This window comes from Triturus cristatus, chromosome 7 (genome assembly GCF_964204655.1).
Source record: "Triturus cristatus chromosome 7, aTriCri1.1, whole genome shotgun sequence".
Taxonomy (NCBI): Eukaryota; Metazoa; Chordata; class Amphibia; order Caudata; family Salamandridae; genus Triturus; species Triturus cristatus.
In genome coordinates this window covers 274,111,250-274,138,968 of record NC_140590.1, presented here as the reverse complement: position 1 = coordinate 274,138,968, position 27,719 = coordinate 274,111,250, and the positions used below count along the sequence as shown (strand labels likewise).

The 27,719-nt window shown below is 43.3% G+C and overlaps 1 protein-coding gene across 1 annotated transcript in view; it reads right to left on the bottom strand.

The window, feature by feature from the left end:
- Positions 1-5,181: 5,181 nt before the first annotated feature.
- LOC146809396 (testicular acid phosphatase homolog) overlaps positions 5,182-27,719 on the bottom strand; it is a 188,357-nt gene continuing 165,819 nt past the window's right edge. Inside the window, exons 10-11 of the mRNA XM_085616225.1 lie at positions 19,039-19,217; positions 5,182-8,028 (exon numbers count right to left, since the gene is read on the bottom strand). Coding sequence (XP_085472351.1) covers positions 7,922-8,028; positions 19,039-19,217 — 286 coding nt within the window. The 3' untranslated portion in view covers positions 5,182-7,921. The remainder of the gene's footprint in view (positions 8,029-19,038; positions 19,218-27,719) is intronic.

Below are 27,719 nucleotides of genomic sequence, written 5' to 3'. Positions count from 1 at the left end.
TATTCGTCTTCTTATTATTAACACTATTGTTATCATTATTATTATTTACAAATAATATGTTTAAGAATTAAACTTTTTATCTTCTTTTATCTTCTTATACAGGGGACACCGTTGTAGTCTTGTTTGCTTTGCAGGCATATTTGCTGATTTGCTTTCTAGCTATGGAAAATCGATTGCCTCAAATCGGTTAAAAAACACAATACATGATATACTCGGCCTCCTAATAATCTTATCATTAAAAGTTGACATAGATCTTGTACAAGTGTCCGGCTCTCCCTTCGAAGCTGAGAGCACATGCCCTAGTTTCATCAATATGTACACATTTCATTGTATTTGTAAAATTAAAGGAATTTGCTGAATCCCGAGTAAGTAAGGTGCACACCCTTATAACCGTTGACAATGGTGCCGTTTAGATAGTAGCGGAAGTGTGGCCCGCTGACCGGCTGAGAAGAGGTAGAGCCATTGAGCCTTCACGGCCCCTACCGACCCTGTCCCCGTGCGCGGATCGGTCGCGTGCCGTGTCTCAGATGTTCATCCTCTCACATGGTCCTGTAGCGTTTTCGGAGTCTCCCGTACAGCACTGCCAGCGTCAGCGTTGCCAGCCCCAGGATCACCGAAGTCACCGACAAGGCAATCAGGGCTCTTCCTGCAGAACAGAGCACACAGAGAATCAGAACTGACAGTGAGGAAGGAGCACGTGCTCACGTTCCAGGGCTGAGAGTGTGAGTGACGCAAGCCGCACTGCGTGCCCAGCGCTGACCAATCACTTACTGGTACGGATTTTACAATCAGTGCCTTGTGCCTTAGGCACCGCCAAAGCATGACATGCCATGCTTCTACTCATGGCACGCAATAGCTCTGGGCAGAGGTGGGCGGCCCAGCAAATTAGCAGGGGGAGCAGCGCCGATCCCAGGGTCAGGCTCGGATCTTAGAGCCCGTGCACGAGCAGAGCCCTAAACAATATGAGTTATGTAAATCTAACAACAAACTACATAAGATATGATAAAGTGTCTTCAAAGATGAAAAAAAAAATTGACATGTGGGAGCTTTGACATTAATAGGGCACATTATAGTTCTGCACAGGGAAGTACTTAATAAAAGTGATAGTTTTGTACAACTGGTAGTTTGAACTCACATATTCAAAAGTGTTGTCATACGCCATAGTGGAAGGAGCACGATGGCAACAGAAGGCTGGAGAACTTCAAGTTTATTAGAAATTACAGGAGCCTACGTCTTGCACTGATTACCACAAAGGAGTCCCCGGCAAACTGACCAGCTGCCAGTTAAGAACTTCCAGGAGTGTCAGGGCAGGACGTGGAACTACCATTAAATAACAAAAGTAGATGAGGTAAGTTCATTAGCATATCTAGTATTCTATAAGTACATCTTTATGACTAATATTACATCACCTTCCCCTTTGCAAAACAGACACAAAAACCAAAGTAAAGAAGAGAATAGATCAATTATAACAAGAAAGCAATGAAGCTAGTGCATACTAAAATCCTTAAACCTTGCGGCTAGATTAACTTTGCGAGCAGGTCTACCTTCACTACGAACAAGCCCATCACAATGGGAATGAACAATGAGCGGCAAATCAGATCTGTCAGATTGCTCCACTGCGGGAACAAATTGCCCAGTGGAACCAGCTTCCAAAGAAAAATCAGCACTTGACATGATGGAAGGTTCCACAGAAGGAACAATATGTTCCACGGTGGTGTGCAACCATCAGGAACCATCAAGTTGACCGAAAGACACCTGAGAGCCAAAAGACCCTACACGTAAAGTTAAGAAAATGTCAGCCTGTTCCCACATCAGTTTCACCAAACGTCGTTTGCTTTACCATCCTTTGCCATCGATCAGCACAGCATCTTTGGAAACTCTGACAAACTTTCACGGATGATATAAATAGAGATTCCCCCTATCTTCACTTTGTAGTGTTTCTTAATAAGTACCTAATCACCAATATTCAAAACAAGTTCCTTAACATTATGTTTTTTGTCAAAATACTCTTTGCAATGTCTCTGCTGAGCCAACACAGAATTTGTTACCTTATTATGCATTTCATCTTCATCAAACTCAGCAGAAGACTTAGGGCCTCATTACGATGTTGGTCAGAGTTGCCTCCGACCAACACTGTTCCAGAGGGTAAACAGTCAGAATATCGAGGTTTTTTTTTAGTTACACTAATATCGAGTACAAAATATCAGGATACAAAAATATCAACTGTCAGAATGTCGTGGTAAAGCATATTGAGTCTAAGGTAAGTAATATTGTCTTGAACAATATCGAAGTCATTAATATGGTTTAAAAATTTTTCAAAAGTCATTAATATCGTTTGCAACAATATCGTTGTTAAAAATATCGTTTTTTTAGTTTCTGTTATGTATTTTAGTATGTATTTCCGATGATGACACCAGCGCTTTTATGATATACTCGTACTTGAACTTGTTCCCACTGCACCGAACAAATCATCTCTATTATCACTTTTGCTATCTGCCGAACCTTGCCAAAATGTTTTTATACTTATTTTATACTTACACTGCTCTGTATTGTAAAGAGCTCTGATACCCTACTCAGGGTCTTGTTCACGCTATAGAAAACTCTAAAAATAAAATAAATAAAAATAAATAAATATGTGGGTTTTTTTTGTGTCTAAGTATTGCATTTGTTTTTTAATATATGTATTACATTTTTAGAAGTTATTAATTTTATTTTAAGTAAATGTAGCATTTTAGTTCCGTAGGAGGTTGTGGTTTTAGAGGGGAATAGGGTGGGAAGTAATTTAATTATAATGTATTAATAATTTGTAGAAGTAATTATTTTTTTTAAATTACATTTTACGTTTTAGTTCCGTAGCAGGTTGTGGGTTAATAGGGGAATAGGGGGGATAGTAATATAATAATAATTAATTAATTAATATTTCTATTAATTAATATTTATGTATTTAATATTTATTATTAATTGTGGTAATTCATTTATTAATTATTTATTAATTGGTTGTTAATTATTATTTAATAGGTAATTGTGTCATTTTTTTTAGGAGTGGGTTGTGGGTTGATAGGGGAGTAGGGTGGAAAGTAATTTAATTATAATTAATTAATTAATATATTTTAATAATTATTATTTATGTATTTAATACTTTGTATTGTTAGTTGTGGTAATTAATTTATTATTAATTATTTATCAATTGGTTGTTAGTTATTCATTAATTGGTAATTATGTGAATTGTCTCATTATCTTAGGAGCGGGATGTGTGTTGATAGGGGGGTAGGGTGGGAAGTAATTTAATGTTAATACATTTAAAAATATTTTTAATATAAAAGATTCTAATGTTATTGTCTAGTTTTGTGTGAATTAATTTTTATTAATTGTTTTTATTTTGCTTGTTAATTGTTCTCAATTAATTAATTGTTAATTAATTATGTTAAATGTGTCATGTTTTACAACATTTGTGGTGTCAATTATAGGGGAATATGGTGGGAGGTAAATTATTTCTAATTAATTAATTATGTGTTAATTAATGCTAATTAATTAATTAAATATTAAATATGCTAATTGTGGAATCATTTTGATTTGTTGTTGATTGTTATTCATTAATTAATGTAAAATTAGTTATGGAAATTGTGTAAATATATTTAGGCGTGTGTTTTGCTGTTTATTGGGGGAGAGGGGGGAAAGTAATTTATTTAAAATTAATTAATCAGTAGTTGATCATTAATATTCCTTTATTAATTGATAAATAGTTTTGGTCATTATTTTGTATTTATTTTGTTTGGGGATTTAGGTTCAATAATTGTAATCTTTGGTTTTATCCCCTTCGCTATCCAACACTTTCCCTAATGTTACACTAATTGGAGTGGGAATAGTAAAATATTCCCCTCAGCTATACAACACTTTCCCTATTGTTGCACTCCCTGGAGTGGGAATAGTAAATTATTCCCCTACGCTATCCAACACATTCCCTACTGTTGCACTCGCTGGAGTGGGAATAGTAATTTTTACCCCTCCGCTATCCAACACTTTCCCTACTGTTGCACTCCATGGAATGGGAATAGTAATTTTATCCCCTACACTATCCAACACTTTCCCTACTGTTGCACTTTTTGGAGTGGGAATAGTAAATTATTCTTCTCTGCTATCCAACACTTTCCCTACTGTTGCACCGCTGGAGTGGGAATATTACATTTTTATCCCTCGCTTATCCAACATTTTCTCTACTGTTACACTCGCTGGAGTGGGAATAGTAAATTATTCCCCTTCGCTATCCAACATTTGCCCTACTGTTGCACTCCCTGGAGTGGGAACTATGATACCATAACCCCTTGAAAGCAGGCGCTGTCCTTGGCCAATCAGAGATTACCCCTGCAAATGTAAACCTTATTCTAGTTTGTAAGTCTAGGGTCCACTTCAACTGATACACAGTCAGATAAGCCTGTCATTGCCATGAAAACGTATTGAAGTTACTAGCCACATTTCCTTAATGATAATAAAAGTTCGTTTTTTTCTTTTTCTAAAGGAATAACACAGATTGGATAATGTATTTATTGCGAGTCATACATATGCAGGCTGATCCAGAAGTCCCACTCCCTCAACCTCCTCCAAGATTAAGCCTTCACTGTTTGACTTCACCACCCCCAAAAAGTCTAAGCCTCAAAAGAAGGCCCTTGGCCTTTCAGGGAGCCCTCAGAAGTACCCGATCTCTGCATTTCCATGGACAGTAGAAGTGTGCGCTGAAAGGATTTTCTTTCTGTCCCTGAGTTGTGCAGGCCCCAGAGAACTGGCCTGACACCGGTACTTAAGAAATACTCCAAACAAGAACATCCCAAGAGCCCCATCTTTGAGGGCTTGTGATTATTATTGGCCCCACAACAAGTGTCTGATTCTGCCGTTGAGTGGCATGTTTAGAGTGGCATGTTTAGAGTGCCATGTTTAGAGTGGCATGTTTAGAGTGCCAAGTTTAGAGTGGCATGTTTAGAGTGGCATGTTTAGAGTGCCATGATTAGAGTGCCATGTTTAGAGTGGCATGTTTAGAGTGGCATGTTTAGAGTAATGTTTAGAGTGGCATGTTTAGAGTGGCATGTTTAGAGTAATGTTTAGAAATGAAATAAAAAAATAATACGTTTTTAAAAGATGATCTGGATCCCAAATTAAATCAATGTATTTATTTGTATAATCCAGTGATGTACATAAAAACAATGGCATACAATAAATATCCACACACAATTCATTTACAGTATTAAAAATAAAGGCAGACTTTCGTTTTGTATCTGTTCCATTAAGTTAGAGATAAATGTACCTATTGTTAAATAACAGCAGTATCTGTGACAGTTTAAAATAGTGTTTTTAAGCCGAGGTCTGTGAACCCCTGAGGTCAGCAGCCCTTTCTGAGGGAGCTCACGGGCCCTTATGACCTGTATTTACTGTCAATAATCATAAGCATTTTGAACTAAAAAACTGTATAAAGATGGTTCTTCCTACAAGCATAATAGCTTCATAAAGTCACAATAAAGCTTACTTGCAGTCTAATATAAGGCCTCTCCAATGTATTTGTTACATTTATTAATAAAATCAATAAAATTATGTTAAAAAGTCATAGGCTTTTAAAAAACGTTTTTAGTCAGACGCGACTGCTAGTTCAGGACAGAGAATGTGCGGATGCGCGCAGTCACTGTTCGCATTCAAACACACTCCGACCTGAACTAGCAGTCAGCTTCTGACGGAAATACTTTTGAATTGCTCATAATTTTCTAGATAATTATATGCATCTGCTGACTTATGGTTCCAGGTTTCTACCTGCTCAGTGATCTATGCATGCACACACTGCTAGGCTGCCCAAAAGGTCCCTCCAGGCTGCACGTTCTCACATCCGGTGCTTTACGTGGGAAGCACTTACAGACTCAAAGCACTTACGCTGCTTGTATAGGAAAAGAGGCATACCCACACTTTTCAGCAGGGCACTTACACTACTTGAATTGGAAAGGAGGCATGCCAGCACTTTTCAGCACGGCACTTTCACTACTTGAATTGAAAAGGAGGCATGCCTGCACTTTTCAGCAGGGCACTTAAACTACTTTAATTGGAAAGGAATCATGCCTGCACTTTTCAGCGGGGCACTGACACTACTTTAATTGGAAAGGAGGCATGCCTGCACTTTTCAGCAGGGCACTTTCACTACTTGAATTGGAAAGGAGGCATGCCTGCACTTTTCAGCAGGGCACTTAAACTACTTTAATTGGAAAGGAGGCATGCCTGCACTTTTCAGCGGGGCACTGACACTACTTTAATTGGAAAGGAGGCATGCCTGCACTTTTCAGCGGGGCACTTACACTACTTTAATTGGAAAGGAGGCATGCCTGCACTTTTTAGCGGGGCACTTACAATACTTGAATTGGAAAGGAGGCATGCCTGCACTTTTCAGTGGGGCACTTACACTACTTGAATTGGAAAGGAGGCATGCCTGCACTTTTCAGAAGGGCACTTTCACTACTCGAATTGGAAAAGAGGCATGCCTGCACTTTTCAGTGGGGCACTTACACTACTTGAATTGGAAAGGAGGCATGCCTGCACTTTTCAGCAGGGCACTGACACTACTTTAATTGGAAAGGAGGCATGCCTGCACTTTTCAGCGGGGTACTTACACTACTTGAATTGGAAAGGAGGCATGCCTGCACTTTTCAGTGGGGCACTTACACTACTTGAATTGGAAAGGAGGCATGCCTGCACTTTTCAGCAGGGCACTTTCACTACATGAATTGGAAAGGAGGCATGCCTGCACTTTTCAGTGGTGCACTTACACTACTTGAATTGGAAAGGAGGCATGCCTGCACTTTTCAGCATGGCAGATGTACTTCCACACGCACTTACCAGCAGGCAGCGTATACTCTGGCATATTGAGCACCCGGTCTTCAGGCTGTCACTGTCTTTGTCACCTTGTGATACAAAGGCCTGCTTGGTCTCCAGCTTTACCCATACCAAGCTCGATCGGCGACCAGAGTCTGCCTGAGGCCACTGTCGATCCTGCTACCAGCTCCGCCCCTCCATGTCTGCTGGTTTCACATCATTCTCTGCTGATTTATGAGTATGACCTGGATCTTACACTATTGTGTGGTCTCTCTCATATTAAAACATGCAGTGCCGAGGAGCATAGATGTGCTGAGCTCACATCACGTACAAATCGTAGAACTGGCTTGGGGGCCATGGATTCCCGATGATGATCCAATGAGGTCCACAGGAGTCAAAGTGTTAAGAACCACTGGTTTACAACATCTCATGACATATTTTATGAAAGGTTTTAGCCTTTTCCTAGAACATCAAATAGGAACCTAAGAAGATATTAAGATAGATCTGTCCAACTAGTAAACGAAACTTTATGGCTTTGACATTATTCGTCTTCTTATTATTAACACTATTGTTATCATTATTATTATTTACAAATAATATGTTTAAGAATTAAACTTTTTATCTTCTTTTATCTTCTTATACAGGGGACACCGTTGTAGTCTTGTTTGCTTTGCAGGCATATTTGCTGATTTGCTTTCTAGCTATGGAAAATCGATTGCCTCAAATCGGTTAAAAAACACAATACATGATATACTCGGCCTCCTAATAATCTTATCATTAAAAGTTGACATAGATCTTGTACAAGTGTCCGGCTCTCCCTTCGAAGCTGAGAGCACATGCCCTAGTTTCATCAATATGTACACATTTCATTGTATTTGTAAAATTAAAGGAATTTGCTGAATCCCGAGTGAGTAAGGTGCACACCCTTATAACCGTTGACAATGGTGCCGTTTAGATAGTAGCGGAAGTGTGGCCCGCTGACCGGCTGAGAAGAGGTAGAGCCATTGAGCCTTCACGGCCCCTACCGACCCTGTCCCCGTGCGCGGATCGGTCGCGTGCCGCGTCTCAGATGTTCACCCTCTCACATGGTCCTGTAGCGTTTTCGGAGTCTCCCGTACAGCACTGCCAGCGTCAGCGTTGCCAGCCCCAGGATCACCGAAGTCACCGACAAGGCAATCAGGGCTCTTCCTGCAGAACAGAGCACACAGAGAATCAGAACTGACAGTGAGGAAGGAGCACGTGCTCACGTTCCAGGGCTGAGAGTGTGAGTGACGCAAGCCGCACTGCGTGCCCAGCGCTGACCAATCACTTACTGGTACGGATTTTACAATCAGTGCCTTGTGCCTTAGGCACCGCCAAAGCATGACATGCCATGCTTCTACTCATGGCACGCAATAGCTCTGGGCAGAGGTGGGCGGCCCAGCAAATTAGCAGGGGGAGCAGCGCCGATCCCAGGGTCAGGCTCGGATCTTAGAGCCCGTGCACGAGCAGAGCCCTAAACAATATGAGTTATGTAAATCTAACAACAAACTACATAAGATATGATAAAGTGTCTTCAAAGATGAAAAAAAAAATTGACATGTGGGAGCTTTGACATTAATAGGGCACATTATAGTTCTGCACAGGGAAGTACTTAATAAAAGTGATAGTTTTGTACAACTGGTAGTTTGAACTCACATATTCAAAAGTGTTGTCATACGCCATAGTGGAAGGAGCACGATGGCAACAGAAGGCTGGAGAACTTCAAGTTTATTAGAAATTACAGGAGCCTACGTCTTGCACTGATTACCACAAAGGAGTCCCCGGCAAACTGACCAGCTGCCAGTTAAGAACTTCCAGGAGTGTCAGGGCAGGACGTGGAACTACCATTAAATAACAAAAGTAGATGAGGTAAGTTCATTAGCATATCTAGTATTCTATAAGTACATCTTTATGACTAATATTACATCACCTTCCCCTTTGCAAAACAGACACAAAAACCAAAGTAAAGAAGAGAATAGATCAATTATAACAAGAAAGCAATGAAGCTAGTGCATACTAAAATCCTTAAACCTTGCGGCTAGATTAACTTTGCGAGCAGGTCTACCTTCACTACGAACAAGCCCATCACAATGGGAATGAACAATGAGCGGCAAATCAGATCTGTCAGATTGCTCCACTGCGGGAACAAATTGCCCAGTGGAACCAGCTTCCAAAGAAAAATCAGCACTTGACATGATGGAAGGTTCCACAGAAGGAACAATATGTTCCACGGTGGTGTGCAACCATCAGGAACCATCAAGTTGACCGAAAGACACCTGAGAGCCAAAAGACCCTACACGTAAAGTTAAGAAAATGTCAGCCTGTTCCCACATCAGTTTCACCAAACGTCGTTTGCTTTACCATCCTTTGCCATCGATCAGCACAGCATCTTTGGAAACTCTGACAAACTTTCACGGATGATATAAATAGAGATTCCCCCTATCTTCACTTTGTAGTGTTTCTTAATAAGTACCTAATCACCAATATTCAAAACAAGTTCCTTAACATTATGTTTTTTGTCAAAATACTCTTTGCAATGTCTCTGCTGAGCCAACACAGAATTTGTTACCTTATTATGCATTTCATCTTCATCAAACTCAGCAGAAGACTTAGGGCCTCATTACGATGTTGGTCAGAGTTGCCTCCGACCAACACTGTTCCAGAGGGTAAACAGTCAGAATATCGAGGTTTTTTTTTAGTTACACTAATATCGAGTACAAAATATCAGGATACAAAAATATCAACTGTCAGAATGTCGTGGTAAAGCATATTGAGTCTAAGGTAAGTAATATTGTCTTGAACAATATCGAAGTCATTAATATGGTTTAAAAAATTTTCAAAAGTCATTAATATCGTTTGCAACAATATCGTTGTTAAAAATATCGTTTTTTTAGTTTCTGTTATGTATTTTAGTATGTATTTCCGATGATGACACCAGCGCTTTTATGATATACTCGTACTTGAACTTGTTCCCACTGCACCGAACAAATCATCTCTATTATCACTTTTGCTATCTGCCGAACCTTGCCAAAATGTTTTTATACTTATTTTATACTTACACTGCTCTGTATTGTAAAGAGCTCTGATACCCTACTCAGGGTCTTGTTCACGCTATAGAAAACTCTAAAAATAAAATAAATAAAAATAAATAAATATGTGGGTTTTTTTTGTGTCTAAGTATTGCATTTGTTTTTTAATATATGTATTACATTTTTAGAAGTTATTAATTTTATTTTAAGTAAATGTAGCATTTTAGTTCCGTAGGAGGTTGTGGTTTTAGAGGGGAATAGGGTGGGAAGTAATTTAATTATAATGTATTAATAATTTGTAGAAGTAATTATTTTTTTTAAATTACATTTTACGTTTTAGTTCCGTAGCAGGTTGTGGGTTAATAGGGGAATAGGGGGATAGTAATATAATAATAATTAATTAATTAATATTTCTATTAATTAATATTTATGTATTTAATATTTATTATTAATTGTGGTAATTCATTTATTAATTATTTATTAATTGGTTGTTAATTATTATTTAATAGGTAATTGTGTCATTTTTTTAGGAGTGGGTTGTGGGTTGATAGGGGAGTAGGGTGGAAAGTAATTTAATTATAATTAATTAATTAATATATTTTAATAATTATTATTTATGTATTTAATACTTTGTATTGTTAGTTGTGGTAATTAATTTATTATTAATTATTTATCAATTGGTTGTTAGTTATTCATTAATTGGTAATTATGTGAATTGTCTCATTATCTTAGGAGCGGGATGTGTGTTGATAGGGGGGTAGGGTGTGAAGTAATTTAATGTTAATACATTTAAAAATATTTTTAATATAAAAGATTCTAATGTTATTGTCTAGTTTTGTGTGAATTAATTTTTATTAATTGTTTTTATTTTGCTTGTTAATTGTTCTCAATTAATTAATTGTTAATTAATTATGTTAAATGTGTCATGTTTTACAACATTTGTGGTGTCAATTATAGGGGAATATGGTGGGAGGTAAATTATTTCTAATTAATTAATTATGTGTTAATTAATGCTAATTAATTAATTAAATATTAAATATGCTAATTGTGGAATCATTTTGATTTGTTGTTGATTGTTATTCATTAATTAATGTAAAATTAGTTATGGAAATTGTGTAAATATATTTAGGCGTGTGTTTTGCTGTTTATTGGGGGAGAGGGGGGAAAGTAATTTATTTAAAATTAATTAATCAGTAGTTGATCATTAATATTCCTTTATTAATTGATAAATAGTTTTGGTCATTATTTTGTATTTATTTTGTTTGGGGATTTAGGTTCAATAATTGTAATCTTTGGTTTTATCCCCTTCGCTATCCAACACTTTCCCTAATGTTACACTAATTGGAGTGGGAATAGTAAAATATTCCCCTCAGCTATACAACACTTTCCCTATTGTTGCACTCCCTGGAGTGGGAATAGTAAATTATTCCCCTACGCTATCCAACACATTCCCTACTGTTGCACTCGCTGGAGTGGGAATAGTAATTTTTACCCCTCCGCTATCCAACACTTTCCCTACTGTTGCACTCCATGGAATGGGAATAGTAATTTTATCCCCTACACTATCCAACACTTTCCCTACTGTTGCACTTTTTGGAGTGGGAATAGTAAATTATTCTTCTCTGCTATCCAACACTTTCCCTACTGTTGCACCGCTGGAGTGGGAATATTACATTTTTATCCCTCGCTTATCCAACATTTTCTCTACTGTTACACTCGCTGGAGTGGGAATAGTAAATTATTCCCCTTCGCTATCCAACATTTGCCCTACTGTTGCACTCCCTGGAGTGGGAATAGTAATTTTTACCCCTATGCTATCCAACACTTTCCCTACTGTTGCACTCACTGGAGTGGGAATAGTAATTTTTACGTCTCCGCTATCCAACACTTTCCCTACTGTTGCATTCATTAGAGTTGGAATACTAATTTATTCCACTCCGCTATCCAACACTTTCCCTACTGTTGCACTCGCTGGAGTGGGAATAGTAATTTATTCACCTCCGCTATCCAACATTTTCCCTACTGTTGCACTTAATGTAGTGTAACATGTAGTTTTAGAAACTAATAAATATTTTAATATTTAAATTTATAATACATATATATATTTATTTTTAAATGTCTGTATATATATATATATATATATATATATGTCTATCATTTTTAACATATTTCTAACATTTTATAATTTATTAAAATAATTATTTTTAAATTATTATTAAGAAAATATATATATTATATGTATGTTTAATTTATTTTTACATTATATTTAATACTTCTAATTGTTAACATTTTCTAATAATTCTAAAAAAATGTTTAAGTCATATGTATTATTTAATGTATTTTACGTTATTTTTTATACATTTAAAAAAAATATATATTTTTAACAACTATATATTTTTTTCGATATCTTAGTACTTACCATTTTGAAGATAGGATGTCGATATTTTTGACATCGATATTTATGTCCCGATATTTTGGGAACACAATATTTTGTCAGTGATCTGTTTCAGAGACGGAACCGGAAACTTCCATTTGTCAATGGGGACTTGTGCGGTCACAGAAAAAGTCCGCAGCACAAGCTCCCATTGAAAAATGGAAGTTTGTGAACATCCCTGCACCGTGTGGCAGGCACTCCACGGTCCCAGCAACATGGAGCAGTGATGTTTAGGGGAGCACCATAGGTGCTAGCCAGGCCCAAATGCAGAGGCCAAGGAGGCTACGGAGGGACGGGGGCCCTGCTAGGGGCCCCCAATGTCGCTTTCCGACAGCCTTTCCATGTTGGAAAGGCCGACATGGAATGGCTGTCGAAAACCCACATCATAATCCCAACGGCGGAAATGCCATCCTTAAGGGATTATGGTGAATTTCCGACCGCCCAACAGTCTCCATGAGCCCGATGGAAGGCTTCGATCAGTCCCTCCGACCGCACACATTGTAATGCATTGGTCAGACTGAACCAGTAGATGGCGGTCGGACTAAAACCAACAAGTCTTCGGTTGCGGTACAACCGCCATCGTAATTAGGCCCTTAATCTTCAACCGATCTGGACACAAATTAGACCTGAGGATATGTTTTCTCAGAGACTTATAAGGAGAAACTCCAATGGTGCTATGTTGTGTAATGGAATACACACATATCTTTTGTCTCAGAAAATTCTCCATATCCAGACCAGTAGCTAAAGTGGTCTGAATACCCTCCTTCCAGAATCTATTAATTCTCCCCACCAAACTGTTGAGATGGAGAGAGTACAAAGCTACACGCAGATGACTAGCGTGATTTAATCCAACAAACTGTCTCATGGAAGCAGAGGTGAAATGCGTTCCATTATGTGTAACCAGAACAGAAGGGACACCTTCAGCCTGGAATACTTTTTTCAAAAATGTAATCACCAAAGCTGTAGTGGGAGCTGCAGCAAACTCAAATCACAACATCATCACAGAGTGGGATGGGGTCAGTGAGACTGCTGATCCCACCCCACTCTGTGATGAGGAGCCACTGATTGACTCTCGACCCTGGGCGCTTCAGACTTAAAACGAAAGCACCCGGGTGTGAGGCAATCAGTGACGCTACCCCTCATCACTGTGGGGGAGGCCTCAGGGTTCTTTGCTGAGCTGAGGAGGTCACACCCACATGAGCTGTGACTTCCTCAGCCCAGCAAAGTTCAGCTCAGGCAGCCAGGAGCCTGCGCATTTGGCGCATGTCTGGCTCCTGGCTGCCTGACCTGAAAATTAACTGTGTCTGTCAGGCAGACCTTTGTTCAGCCTGACAAACACTGTTCGTGAGGGACAAAAGGTGGAGGGGCATGGCCCCTCAGCCTCAATGGACCGTCTACGGCTGTCTTATTCCAAGGATTCTCAGGTAACGACACCACATGCAAAGGAAACTCAAAGGTCTTCCAATGCTTATCAGAATGAAGAAAATGTCACACAAGTTTAACCACTTGATCTCCTAAGAATCGATTGAAGGCCACAAGTAATACTGTTTAAAAGTCTTGCACGCACCACTGATATCCAAATGGCCCTTGTGAGCTAAACCAATCAACAAGGCCCAAATGAAAGCCGGGAAGGGGATCAAAAATATCCTGATGCGTGGGATGACCATTGACAATTCCTCAGAAACCTTATCAAAAGGTTTAATATTAGAATCCAAATTCCTCTCTTTGGGCCAACAATTCTTGATAAACGTAAGAACTTTTTTCAAAACTACATCTGAGTCCAATGTCTTCAGCCAGTCCATTTTAGAGACTGCTCCCTCGTCCTTCAACATGTAATCCAAAAAGGCCACCACACATTCAACATCTTCCTCTTGATCAGCTGTAGAATCTAGCTCTAAATGTTTTCTTGACATCTTGACAAACAGTCCGCCCTCCTGTTCTTACCACCGGGAATGTAATTAATGATAAATGAAAACTCCTGGAGATGTGCTAATGGCCTGACTAACTTCGAAGAAGCCTTACCCGTGCCATTCCCATCTAGCATGGATATCAAAGGCTTCTGGTCAGTGTAAATCTCAAATTCTTGAGCACCACAAAAAAGGCTTAAACTTTTCCACAGCCTTACAGCCACCATGACATTTGAAAGTGGTGGGGTGTAAACTTAGTGTCTGAGTGGACCCCGGCGAGCATGCGGAGCGAGCAGGCTCGAACAACCTAAGGAGGGTTCGAGGGGGTTTTCCCCCTGATAACATTTTGAAAAAAGAGTGGGCAAATGGTGCATTTTCAAGCAAATTTGGGCAAGCAAGAAGGTAAGAAAGCAATTGTGAAAATGCACTTATTACATTAAACATTACTAAACACCTTTACTCTGCAAAATCTCTGTAATAGACTAGTCTCCCACATTAAAAAGAAATGTCAAGAGAACGGTATTCAAAAAATTCTGTTTATGGAGGTCATCAGGGCAAGACTGCAGAATAGAGCCGGCAAACTCTCTGTGCACCTCTCTCTGAGAAGCATATACGCTGCGTGCCAGCAGGGCATAGCTTCAGAAACATTTCTATCTACAAATGTTCAGTCTCTGAAGCTAGGCACTGCTGGCACGCTGCATGTATGATTTTCAGAGGTGCGTGGCAGGGAAAAACTTCAGAAACATAACATTTCTTATACACCATGCACGCTGCAAATTCGAGTTTGCTAAAGTCTCGTGCTCGGCCAGCATTCATCCTCTGTGAGGGCTCCTTAAACACACACACTCCGCTTATCACTGCAATTCGGTCTTTCCTTTCCACTTGAACTAAAGGCACATCCACTTTTTTCCATGATCAGCTTTTGCACTCGACCTTACTATTGGCGCTTGTCAGATGGGCGTGTTTAATCCATCTTTATCTACTGCCCATTCCAGCTCAAGGCCTGCTCCTTCACCCCTACCTTCCGCGCGTGGTGCTCCTGTTTTCCATGAGACAACTTTACTGCTGCTAAGCAATGGCGCAGCTTTTATATTGCCTGGATAACGCTTCTGTAGTAACACACAGGCAGCACGGTATAATCCACCCATTATGTACACTATTAAAACAAAGCCTCCCAGCAACAAAGCCTTTTAAAAAACAATTTTACTCCTTCCGGATGCACAGCGTAGCACTTGAATTTTCGTGCCTGGAGAAAGTGACAGCTCTATAACTGATGCAATCATTCTGTCCGGCATCTGAGTGACCATCTGGACACGAACGACAGAAAGCATTCGCTGCTTAGATACCGTGCTTAGCCATGATAAATATATTTATACAGTTTCCTCCTGAACCTGCAGTCATGGCAAAAAAAACTAACTCATGCAGAACTACATTATACATACTTATTTTTCAAAGCACTGCTTTACTTCCAGAGGGTCCCTGACTGCTGTGTATGCTTCAGAGGTGCGCAGGGCCTAGCTGGGCCCTACACCTCTAAAGCATACGCAGCTGCATGCCATCCAGGCTCCAGCAGGGCGGGCCTAGCTGTCTGCAGACTGCACCAGACCAGTACTTTTGCATTTCCGACGCCATATAAACATTAACACTCTTTGAAGTGCAGAGTGACTCTGCCAGAGAATCACTCTGCACTTCAAAGACTGTTAATTTTTATAGTGGGAATGCGACTGTTCAAGAGCTACGGGCGGCTGCTGCTGGCTTTGTCATGAGCGCTGGCTGGCAGTCCTGCAGGATGAGCATGTGCCGTGTGGACATCGCAAAGTCCATAATAATTTAATCATACGTCGAGTAAACAGGACTGAAGAACCAGCCAGGTTCGAGTCTCTGCTTCAATGTTTTTTCGTGCGGCCTAGTGTGCAGCAGGGTTCATTCTTGGCCCATGAACCCTGCTGCACATGCACAGTGCGCACTACGTCGCACTAAATAATTTTGACCCATCGGAATCATGGCGGTATCGGTGTCCTGGCCGCAGCACAGCTGACTGAGCTGCCTACTTTGGAGAGGGTATCTATGCCACTTGAGTCGTGTGCACTGCACTACGGCCATGACTGCAGTGCACACTAAAGTACCGCCGCTCGCATGAACATGTTGCATAGATATATTACAACAACTGACAATACAACAACAAAAAAACATAACTAATACTTATAGTAACTCACTCACTTGTGACTCGTCGTCTAGTAGGTCGGACTAAACGAAACCAGGTGCCTGCAGAGGGCCCGGCTGCCAGACAGTGCCATTGCTAATCAAGTGATTGGATGCACACACTACCGTAATTTCCGCGATGCCGCATCAGCCTCAGGGCTCGGGCATCCCGGGCAAGAGGTCAGGCGGAGCTCAGCTCTCTTGAGTGCGCCTCCCGACTTTCTCTCGCTCCACTCCCTCAATCAGAAACGGGCATAACATGCACGCACAGGAGGGAGCAGTCCAGAGAGAGGCTGAGCTAGGGGGAAGCAAATGACCAATCACTGCACAGCTTTACAATAAAGCCATGCAGTGATTGGTGAAAATGTCCACACATGCTCCGAGCCAATTCCAACTCGGGGCTCAAAGTTCTCTTCCTAGAATCGCACGCAGCCACTGAAGCAGCTAATCCAAGCGCTGCTAAAGCAGCGCTTGGATTGGCCTGGGGCAGAACAACTCGCCGCTCCTCGGGAGACCGGTGGGCTGCGGCTTCAAACCCCTCCCAACCCCCGGCTCCTTCATTTTAAAGGCAGGGAATTCTAAAATTGCGCATGTCGGGCTGGCCGGGGAAAGGCACCCGGCCAACCCAACATGCGCATAGCTGCCTGCCTCCCTCTGGCTTAGTCCGACTAACCCCACCCCCTAAGCTTGCTGCCGGTGCCGGGCTAAGTGACACATGCATAACGTAATGCCCGTGGCTGAGACAGCAGCGCAGCTGACTGCCGCGGGCGGAATTTGTTTTAAAGTAAGTAGCTAGTGCAGTTGAATGATTATTTCCCTGACAACTGCATGTGCTCTGGAGAAGAAATTAGTGGGGCGACGCCCAAACGCCCCTATGAAGGAGCTGTCACTGCCTACAGCAGGCAAGAGCTTCACGCTCAATGGTGCAGTAGTTAGTCTCTGACTGTGTCAAACAGCAGTAAGCAAATGCTACAGTCTGCTCCTTTCCATTCACCTATTGTGAAAGAAGTGCACCCAAACCGACTAGACTGGCATCTACCGTCAGAAAACACTTACTCTCTGAGTCAAAAGTAAGCCTGGGCAAAGCACTACGCTACGCTCGCGTAGTTTGCGAAGTTCGCGCTACTTCGCACTATGCGAACTGCACGTAGCACAGTGCGAACACGCGTAGCGTAGTGTTGCGTAGTGCTGCGGTAATTTTTTGCTTGCTCGCGGTCCTCAACGTCAAGTTGGCGACCGCGAGCAAGCAAAATGACATCCCGGCGAGACTTTTTCCTTGTTCGCGATCAGCAACATCAAGTTGGCGATCGCGAGCATGGAAAATAAACCTCCCGGCGAGATTCCCAATGCGAGGAGGTCAGGTTTCTCATTGCGAGTGGTCGGGTATGCTTGCGACTGCTCGCGATGAGAAACTACCAGTTCGCGTTGAGAAAGCTGCCGCTCGAGTAAAAATCTACTCGAGCAGCAGAAAACTACAGCTCGCACTGTGCAAGATGCCATTTTCAATGATTGCACATTGCCGGTTGCTTGTCCGCACTGTGCAATCATTGAAAACGACATCTGGCACAGTGCGAACAAGGTACTACGCAGTTTGCGAAGTGCTACGCATAGCTCGCGTAGTGCGAACTGCACTTTGCGTAGCTTCGCGAAGTGCTACTTCGCGGACTACGCCCAGGGTTAGTCAAAAGAGGAAAGGGCATGAGCAGATGTAATCATTTTTTTGATTCTAGAGAATGCTTCTTCAGCAGCCTCATCCTAGTTAAATTTTGCACCTTTTTAAAGTAAAGCACTTAACAGCCGCACAATAAAAGCAAACCCCTCAATAAGTCTCGAGTAGTACTCACTAACCCCTAAAAAAGACAGAAGTGAATCTTTATCTTTGGGCGGAACAGCATCCTGATTAGCCTGCACCAGTGAAAACTTAGGTTTGATCCCCTCAGTCGTAATGTGATGACCCAAGTAATCTAGGGCCATATGTACAAAGCATTTTTCGGGTCACAAAGGCCAAATTCACAGAATCGGACTGTTTGCGACTGAAAAATGCGATTCGGTAACTTGTTACTGAATCATATTTTGCATTTGCGATTCAGTATTTGGAAGGGGCGTGTTTAGAGTGTCACTTCCAAATACTGAATCGGTATGGTATTACTATTTTGTGACCGGATTCCAGTCACAAAACAGTAATACACTACCACCAGTTTAAAATTGGTGGTAACCCATTCTCAAAGGGTAAAAGGTCCCTGTGGGAGAGGAACCTTTGTGAATATATAAAAATATGTTTTAAGAGCCGGCAGTGGTCGTTCAGATCACTGTCTACTCTTAAAAAATTAAACTGCAAAGTTTCATTTTTTTCTTTTGAAATGCATCCCGTTTTCCTTTAGAAAAAAAAGGTGCTGCAATTAAAGAAAAATATTGCTTTATCAAAGACATGGTGGTCTGCTGACCTTAGCAGTCCACCATCCCTGTGATGGCTGCGATTCCTAATAGGTCGCAAATTGCGACCTACCTCGACAATGGCCGCTGCTCTCTGTGGGACAGCAGTAGTCCACCCTCATTAGATCTAAACTAGAATCCTGTGACCAGTAATGCTTGTATGTGGCATCACCTGGTCTGTAGTCGGTGGCATCCGCCCGGTGGCACTCCTTGCCCCAGTCCTCAGGGATGATGGGCTCCGTCAGCTCGATGAACCGATGCAGCGGACATGAGAAACTGCAGCCTGGCAGCACCATCGGGTATGGAGGTTGGTAGGAGGTGTTCCGGTACAGCATGCTGACACTGTAAGACCTGTAAGAACAACAGTGTATATCAACCGAGGGTCTCCTTTATATGGGAAGACATGTGTGATTGTAGGGCTAGAAGGAATATGTCTCAACGGGGCACTGATGCATCTCTGGTGGTCATGCTGAAAGAAGTGCCGCTAACAACGTAGCCAAAAGAGCTCCGGTCGCCTGACCCAGGCTCATGCCCAACACTCAGCCAAGGATAAGAGCCTAGGCATTTGGATGGACTGCAACCTATCCCTGGAGACACAAAACAACGAAGTGGAAACTAAGGGCATTTATCATCTTTGCCTGCTGAAGAAAATCTATTGTTACCAGAATGTTTCACAAAAAACACAAATCTCCGTGGCAGTGGTCCTCTCCTGGATTGATTTTGCCAACATCACATATTTGGGAGTACGTAAGATGCTGTTAGCAAGTTACAAAGACTACAAAATGATATTGATCTGACGCTGACAGCAGGTCTATGCTGGAATGAGCATGTCTCCCCGATTACAGCAGCTATACGTTGGCTATCAATAGAAAAACCTCTTTAAGGTATGCCTCCATGTATAGCCCATCCGGCCATATAACAAAGAGTACCTAGATTTCTCAGAAGAAAATTTATAATAAGTATTGTCAGGACAAACCTAGGATCAACTGACAAAATGGGTCTAGCCGTACCCAAATACAGACATATTAAAGGAGGTGGGAGGGTCCCGGGCTTTCTCAGTTTGCGCAGCTGAATTGAGGACTTTACTTCCTATAAAACTAAGTGAATCTGGAAATGTATGCCATCTCAGAAAGCCCTTAAAAACTCATCTATTTTGCTGAATAGGTTTCTGGATCGATTGTGTGGGTCCAGGGCACAAGTCCTAAAAAAAGAAGTGGGGGGACGCTCCAAGTTAGGTGGTGTCACCGGAAGTGACGTCACAACAGGAAGTGACGTCACGAAAGGTGGCTTGCACCATCAGACTCATTGCCTCCCCTCGCTCACCCCTTAGATGCGATTGCATCTGAGAAGCCAGCGTGTTAGCAGCGTTCTGAATGAGCTCCGATCATGACACGGAGAGGCCAAAGAGTGAATGTGTGGCTCCATTTGCTCCAGCTATCAAGCTCTCAAGTTTTCCACTGTCATGTGGGTGATGACAGCCAGTCCTGGTTTTACAACTCTCCTTGCTTTGCGTTATGCATAATATTATAATAGTAATAATGCAGGTAAAATTACAATCGCAGGGATCTCTCGAGTCACTCGGTAAAGGGAGATGAACGGGGCGGCCTTGCGGGCAAGTAACGCCATAATTGAAATTCCAGCTTTTGGGCAGGGGGGACGGCATCCACCCAGTAAAAATCCGGTAAAATAAGTGGGGGGACGCCGTCCACCCGCGTGGTACCCCGACTCGAGCCCTGTGTGGGTCTCAGTTTTCAGAGGTAGTCATTCAGTGAGAAGGTACCGTCTTGTCGGCGTATGTATGTGTTTCATAAAACCTGCTAACATAACACAGCAAAACACAAGATGATCCTGCTGGTCACAATGCTTAACGCCCTCCAGCCGTGTGATGTCATAGGATCCTTCTGTACACTCTGGCCTTTGATCATGCTGTGCTGAATCACTTTACCTTGATGGCCTTATTGTCCTTGAGGCACCTTCGAACTGTTATGCGACACTGATGACCACCTTAGCCGTAACTCCCAATGGGATGCTGTATCACCCTTTCTGGTGAACTTGACTTTGAACCCCACTAAATGATGCCCATGATGTCACATGATCTCGCTGGTCATTCGTGCACATGAGCTCCGTTTGTGAAGTAGCATCAAACTACTTGACACATTGCCATTTAGGTCTCCTATGCGATGTCATCAGGGTCGGACTGGCCTATCGGCCAATCAGGCAGTGCCTGAGGGACTGGTCTGAAAAGTTTGTGGGCAGTGTTTTTGGCCCCCGTGGGCTGGTTTTATGGTCTGGAGAGCCGGTTTTTACTGTTGATTTCTCTGATACTAAAACAAACATTGCTTGCAAAACGTTCAAATCCATGCACTCTTCCATACCTTGCAAAACACTTATACAGCGTGTCTTTACAATTTCAGAACTGCCCCAATTTGCAAACATGGGCCACTTGTTTAGCTATCTAATTCACTAATGAGGGCCACTTTAATTTTGGTTCCCGTGCCTATTTTCTGTCCCAGTCCCACCCTGGATGTCATAAAATATGTCGGTTGCACCGCCCTTTGATAGCTGCCACGGTCATCATATTAACACAGGTCACATAGCTCTTTGGCGTTGCCTTATGATGTGACGTATTCCTGCTAGTCACATTGCCATTTTTCCCTTCTGTATGGTTCCCATCAGATCCCACTGTGTGACGCTGCATGATCCTGGTAGTAAATCCCCCTTTGCCCACACATGGTATGTGACATAGCCCTCATGGGGAAAGTGATTCAAACCCCCACTTTGCAATGTCCCATTATCCTCCTGGACACACTGTCCACCATGTTGTCTCTTTATGTTTTCTAATGAACCTGCTGGTCACATTGTCCTTTTATACTACTGATGACATCACAACACTGTTACAAATCCTTATAATCCCCCCTTACCCATGTGTAGTCAGTCAAAAAAAAGTCAGTCATGTGATGACAGTCAGATGAAACTGCTGTTTGGAGTCCTATAAGGCTGCTAAAAATCACATGGCACAATGGCTCTGTACTTCACATCTCACCCAGGTAGGATGTCTTATAATCCTTGTAGTCACACTGGCCCCAAACTCCCCCTGCCCCATTATGTGGTGCTAAACATTTCTGCTTGTAGCTTACTCACTTTCAATGCATCATTAAATCAAAGGTTGGAAAAGCGCAACTTCTCACCGGTGAGGGTCTCAAGGTGCTGGGAGAGCTGGGGAGCAGATCCGTCTATGTGCTGTGGTGCACTTTGTATGATCACACTCTTATGACCCTAGTATGTCGGGTTGCACACGGCCGGACTGGAAACAGAAACCAGCCTTGACTAGAATCCTCTCGACTGGCCCTGGGGGCAGGGGAGTTGCTACTGGGAAGCTCCAGCCCCAGGTAGGGGTGCTAGTGTGAAGCGCTGCTGCTGCTTTTGTTACAGGGGGGCTCATATTGCAGGGGGGATTCTAGTGTGAAGCGCTGCTGCCGCTTTTGTTACAGAGGGATAATATTGTAGCGGGGTGCTAGTGTGAAGCACTGCTGCCGCTTTTGTTACAGGGGGATAATATTGTAAGGGGGTGCTAGTGTGAAGCACTGCTGCTGCTTTTGTTACAGGGGGATAATATTGTAGCGGGGTGCTAGTGTGAAGCACTGCTGCCGCTTTTGTTACAGGGGCATAATATTGTATGGGGGTGCTAGTGTGAAGCACTGCTGCTGCTTTTGTTACAGGGGGATAATATTGTAGCGGGGTGCTAGTGTGAAGCACTGCTGCTGCTTTTGTTACTGGGGATAATATTGTAGGGGGTGCTAGTGTGAAGCACTGCTGCCGCTTTTGTTACAGGGGGATAATATTGTATTGGGGTGCTAGTGTGAAACACTGCTGCTGCTTTTGTTACAGGGGGATAATATTGTAGGGGGGTGCTATTGTGAAGCACTGCTGCTGCTTTTGTTACAGGGGGATAATGTTGTAGGGGGTGCTAGTGTGAAGCACTGCTGCCGCTTTTGTTACAGGGGGATAATATTGTATGGGGGTGCTAGTGTGAAGCACTGCTGCCGCTTTTGTTACAGGGGTATAATGTTGTAGGGGGTGCTAGTGTGAAGCACTGCTGCCACTTTTGTTACAGGGGGATAAAATTGTATGGGGGGGGCTAGTGTGAAGCACTGCTGCTGCTTTTGTTAAAGGGGGATAATATTGTAGCGGGGTGCTAGTGTGAAGCACTGCTGCCGCTTTTGTTACAGGGGGATAATATTGTATGGGGGTGCTAGTGTGAAGCACTGCTGCTGCTTTTGTTACAGGGGGATAATATTGTAGCGGGGTGCTAGTGTGAAGCACTGCTGCTGCTTTTGTTACTGGGGATAATATTGTAGGGGGGTGCTATTGTGAATCACTGCTGCTGCTTTTGTTACAGGGGGATAATGTTGTAGGGGGTGCTAGTGTGAAGCACTGCTGCTGCTTTTGTTACTGAGGGATAATATTGTAGCGGGTGCTAGTGTGAAGCGCTGCTGCTTTTGTTACAGGGGGATAATATAGTAGGGGGTGCTAGTGTGAAGCACTGCTGCCACTTTTGTTGCAGGGGGATAATATTGTAGGGTGTGCTAGTGTGAAGCACTGCTGCTGCTTTTGCTGCAGGGGGATAATATTGTATGGGGGGCTGCTAGTGTGAAGTACTGCTGCTGCTTTTGTTGAAGGGGGATAATATTGTAGGGCGGTGCTAGTGTGAAGCACTGCTGCTGCTTTTGCTGCAGGGGGATAATATTGTATGGGGGCTGCTAGTGTGAAGTACTGCAGCTGCTTTTGTTGAAGGGGGATAATATTGTATGGGGGGCTAGTGTGAAGCACTGCTGCTGCTTTTGTTACAGGGGTATAATGTTGTAGGGGGTGCTAGTGTGAAGCACTGCTGCTGCTTTTGTTACTGGGGGATAATATTGTAGGGGGCTGCTAGTGTGAAGCACTGCTGCTGCTTTTGTTACAGGGGGATAATATTGTAGGGGGGGCTGCTAGTATGAAGCACTGCTGCTGCTTTTGTTACTGGGGGATAATATTGCAGGGGGCTGCTAGTGTGAAGCACTGCTGCTGCTTTTGTTAAAGGGGGATAATATTGGAGGGGGGTGCTAGTGTGAAGCGCTGCTGCTGCTTTTGTTACTGGGGGATAATATTGTAGGGGGCTGCTAGTGTGAAGCACTGCTGCTGCTTTTGTTACAGGGGGATAATATTGTATGGGGGTGCTAGTGTGAAGCGCTGCTGCTGCTTTTGTTACAGGGGTATAATGTTGTAGGGGGGCTAGTGTGAAGCACTGCTGCTGATTTGTTACAGGGGGATAATGTTGTAGGGGTGCTAGTGTGAAGCACTGCTGCTGCTTTTGTTGCAGGGGGATAATATTGTAGGGGGGCTAGTGTGAAGCACTGCTGCTGCTTTTGTTACTGGGGGATAATGTTGTAGGGGGTGCTAGTGTTAAGAACTTCTGCTGCTTTTGTTACAGGGGTATAATGTTGTAGGGGGTGCTAGTGTGAAGGACTGCTACTGCTTTTGTTGCAGGGGGATAATATTGTAGGGGGGCTAGTGTGAAGCACTGCTGCTGCTTTTGTTACAGGGGGATAATGTTGTAGGGGGGTGCTAGTGTGAAGCACTACTGCTGCTTTTGTTACAGGGGGATAATATTGTAGGGGGGTGCTAGTGTGAAGCACTGCTGCTGCTTTTGTTACAGGGGATAATGTTGTAGGGGGGCTAGTGTGAAGCACTGCTGCTGCTTTTGTTACAGGGGGATAATGTTGTACGGGGGTGCTAGTGTGAAGGACTGCTGCTGCTTTTGTTACAGGGGGATAATATTGTAGGGGGGGCTGCTAGTGTGAAGTACTGCTGCTGCTTTTGTTGCAGGGGGATAATATTGTAGGGGGGTGCTAGTGTGAAGCACTGCTGCTGCTTTTGTTACAGGGGATAATATTGTAGAGGGGGTGCTAGTGTGAAGCACTGCTGCTACTTTTGTTACAGGGGGATAATATTGTAGCGGGGTGCTAGTGTGAAGCACTGCTGCCGCTTTTGTTACAGGGGGATAATATTGTAGCGGGGTGCTAGTGTGAAGCACTGCTGCCGCTTTTGTTACAGGGGGATAATATTGTAGGGGGGTGCTAGTGTGAAGCACTGCTGCTGCTTTTGTTACAGGGGGATAATGTTGTAGGGGGTGCTAGTGTGAAGCACTGCTGCCGCTTTTGTTACAGGGGGATAATATTGTAGGGGGGTGCTAGTGTGAAGCACTGCTGCTGCTTTTGTTACAGGGGGATAATGTTGTAGGGGGGTGCTAGTGTGAAGCACTGCTGCTGCTTTTGTTACAGGGGGATAATATTGTATGGGGGCTGCTAGTGTGAAGTACTGCTGCTGCTTTTGTTACTGGGGGATAATATTGTAGGGGGCTGCTAGTGTGAAGCACTGCTGCTGCTTTTGTTAAAGGGGGATAATATTGGAGGGGGGTGCTAGTGTGAAGCGCAGCTGCTGCTTTTGTTACTGGGGGATAATATTGTAGGGGGCTGCTAGTGTGAAGCACTGCTGCTGCTTTTGTTACAGGGGGATAATATTGTAGGGGGCTGCTAGTGTGAAGCACTGCTGCTGCTTTTGTTACAGGGGGATAATATTGTAGGGGGGCTGCTAGTATGAAGCACTGCTGCTGCTTTTGTTACTGGGGGATAATATTGTAGGGGGCTGCTAGTGTGAAGCACTGCTGCTGCTTTTGTTAAAGGGGGATAATATTGGAGGGGGGTGCTAGTGTGAAGCGCAGCTGCTGCTTTTGTTACTGGGGGATAATATTGTAGGGGGCTGCTAGTGTGAAGCACTGCTGCTGCTTTTGTTACAGGGGGATAATATTGTATGGGGGTGCTAGTGTGAAGCGCTGCTGCTGCTTTTGTTACAGGGGTATAATGTTGTAGGGGGTGCTAGTGTGAAGCACTGCTGCTGCTTTTGTTACAGGGGGATAATGTTGTAGGGGGTGCTAGTGTGAAGCACTGCTGCTGCTTTTGTTACAGGGGTATAATGTTGTAGGGGGTGCTAGTGTGAAGGACTGCTACTGCTTTTGTTGCAGGGGGATAATATTGTAGGGGGGCTAGTGTGAAGCACTGCTGCTGCTTTTGTTACAGGGGATAATATTGTAGGGGGTGCTAGTGTGAAGCACTGCTGCTGCTTTTGTTACAGGGGATAATATTGTAGGGGGGTGCTAGTGTGAAGCACTGCTGCTGCTTTTGTTACAGGGGGATAATATTGTAGGGGGGTGCTAGTGTGAAGCACTGCTGCTGCTTTTGTTACAGGGGATAATGTTGTAGGGGGTGCTAGTGTGAAGCACTGCTGCTGCTTTTGTTACAGGGGATAATGTTGTAGCGGTGTGCTAGTGTGAAGCACTGCTGCTGCTTTTGTTACAGGGGATAATATTGTAGGGGGGTGCTAGTGTGAAGCACTGCTACTGCTTTTGTTGCAGGGGGATAATATTGTAGGGGGGCTGCTAGTGTGAAGTACTGCTGCTGCTTTTGTTGCAGGGGGATAATATTGTAGGGGGGTGCTAGTGTGAAGCACTGCTGCTGCTTTTGTTACAGGGGATAATATTGTAGAGGGGGTGCTAGTGTGAAGCACTGCTGCTACTTTTGTTACAGGGGATAATATTGTAGCGGGGTGCTAGTGTGAAGCACTGCTGCTGCTTTTGTTACAGGGGGATAATATTGTATGGGGGTGCTAGTGTGAAACACTGCTGCTGCTTTTGTTACAGGGGGATAATATTGTAGCGGGGTGCTAGTGTGAAGCACTGCTGCTGCTTTTGTTACAGGGGGATAATGTTGTAGGGGGTGCTAGTGTGAAGCACTGCTGCCGCTTCTGTTACAGGGGGATAATGTTGTAGGGGGTGCTAGTGTGAAGCACTGCTGCCGCTTTTGTTGCAGGGGGATAATATTGTAGCGGGGTGCTAGTGTGAAGCACTGCTGCTGCTTTTGTTACAGGGGGATAATGTTGTAGGGGGTGCTAGTGTGAAGCACTGCTGCCGCTTTTGTTACAGGGGGATAATGTTGTAGGGGGTGCTAGTGTGAAGCACTGCTGCCGCTTTTGTTGCAGGGGGATAATATTGGAGGGGGTGCTACTGTGAAGCACTGCTGCTGCTTTTGTTACAGGGGGATAATGTTGTAGGGTGTGCTAGTGTGAAGCACTGCTGCTGCTTTTGTTACAGGGGGATAATGTATGGGGGTGCTAGTGTGAAGCACTGCTGCTGTTTTTTTTTACAGGGGGATAATGTTGTAGGGGGGGTGCTAGTGTGAAGGACTACTGCTGCTTTTGTTACAGGGGATAATATTGTAGGGGGTGCTAGTGTGAAGCACTGCTGCTGCTTTTGTTACAGGGGGATAATATTGTAGGGGGGTGCTAGTGTGAAGCACTGCTGCTGCTTTTGTTGCAGGGGGATAATGTTGTAGGGGGGTGCTAGTGTGAAGCACTGCTGCTGCTTTTGTTACAGGGGGATAATATTGTAGGGGGTGCTAGTGTGAAGCACTGCTGCCGCTTTTGTTGCAGGGGGATAATATTGTAGGGGGTGCTAGTGTGAAGCACTGCTGCCGCTTTTGTTACAGGGGGATAATATTGTAGGGGGGTGCTAGTGTGAAGCACTGCTGCTGCTTTTGTTACAGGGGGATAATATTGTAGGGGGTGCTAGTGTGAAGCACTGCTGCTGCTTTTGTTGCAGGGAGATAATATTGTAGGGGGGCTAGTGTGAAGCACTGCTGCCGCTTTTGTTACAGGGGGATAATATTGTAGGGGGGGTGCTAGTGTGAAGGACTGCTGCTGCTTTTGTTACAGGGGGATAATATTGTAGGAGGGTGCTAGTGTGAAGCACTGCTGCTGCTT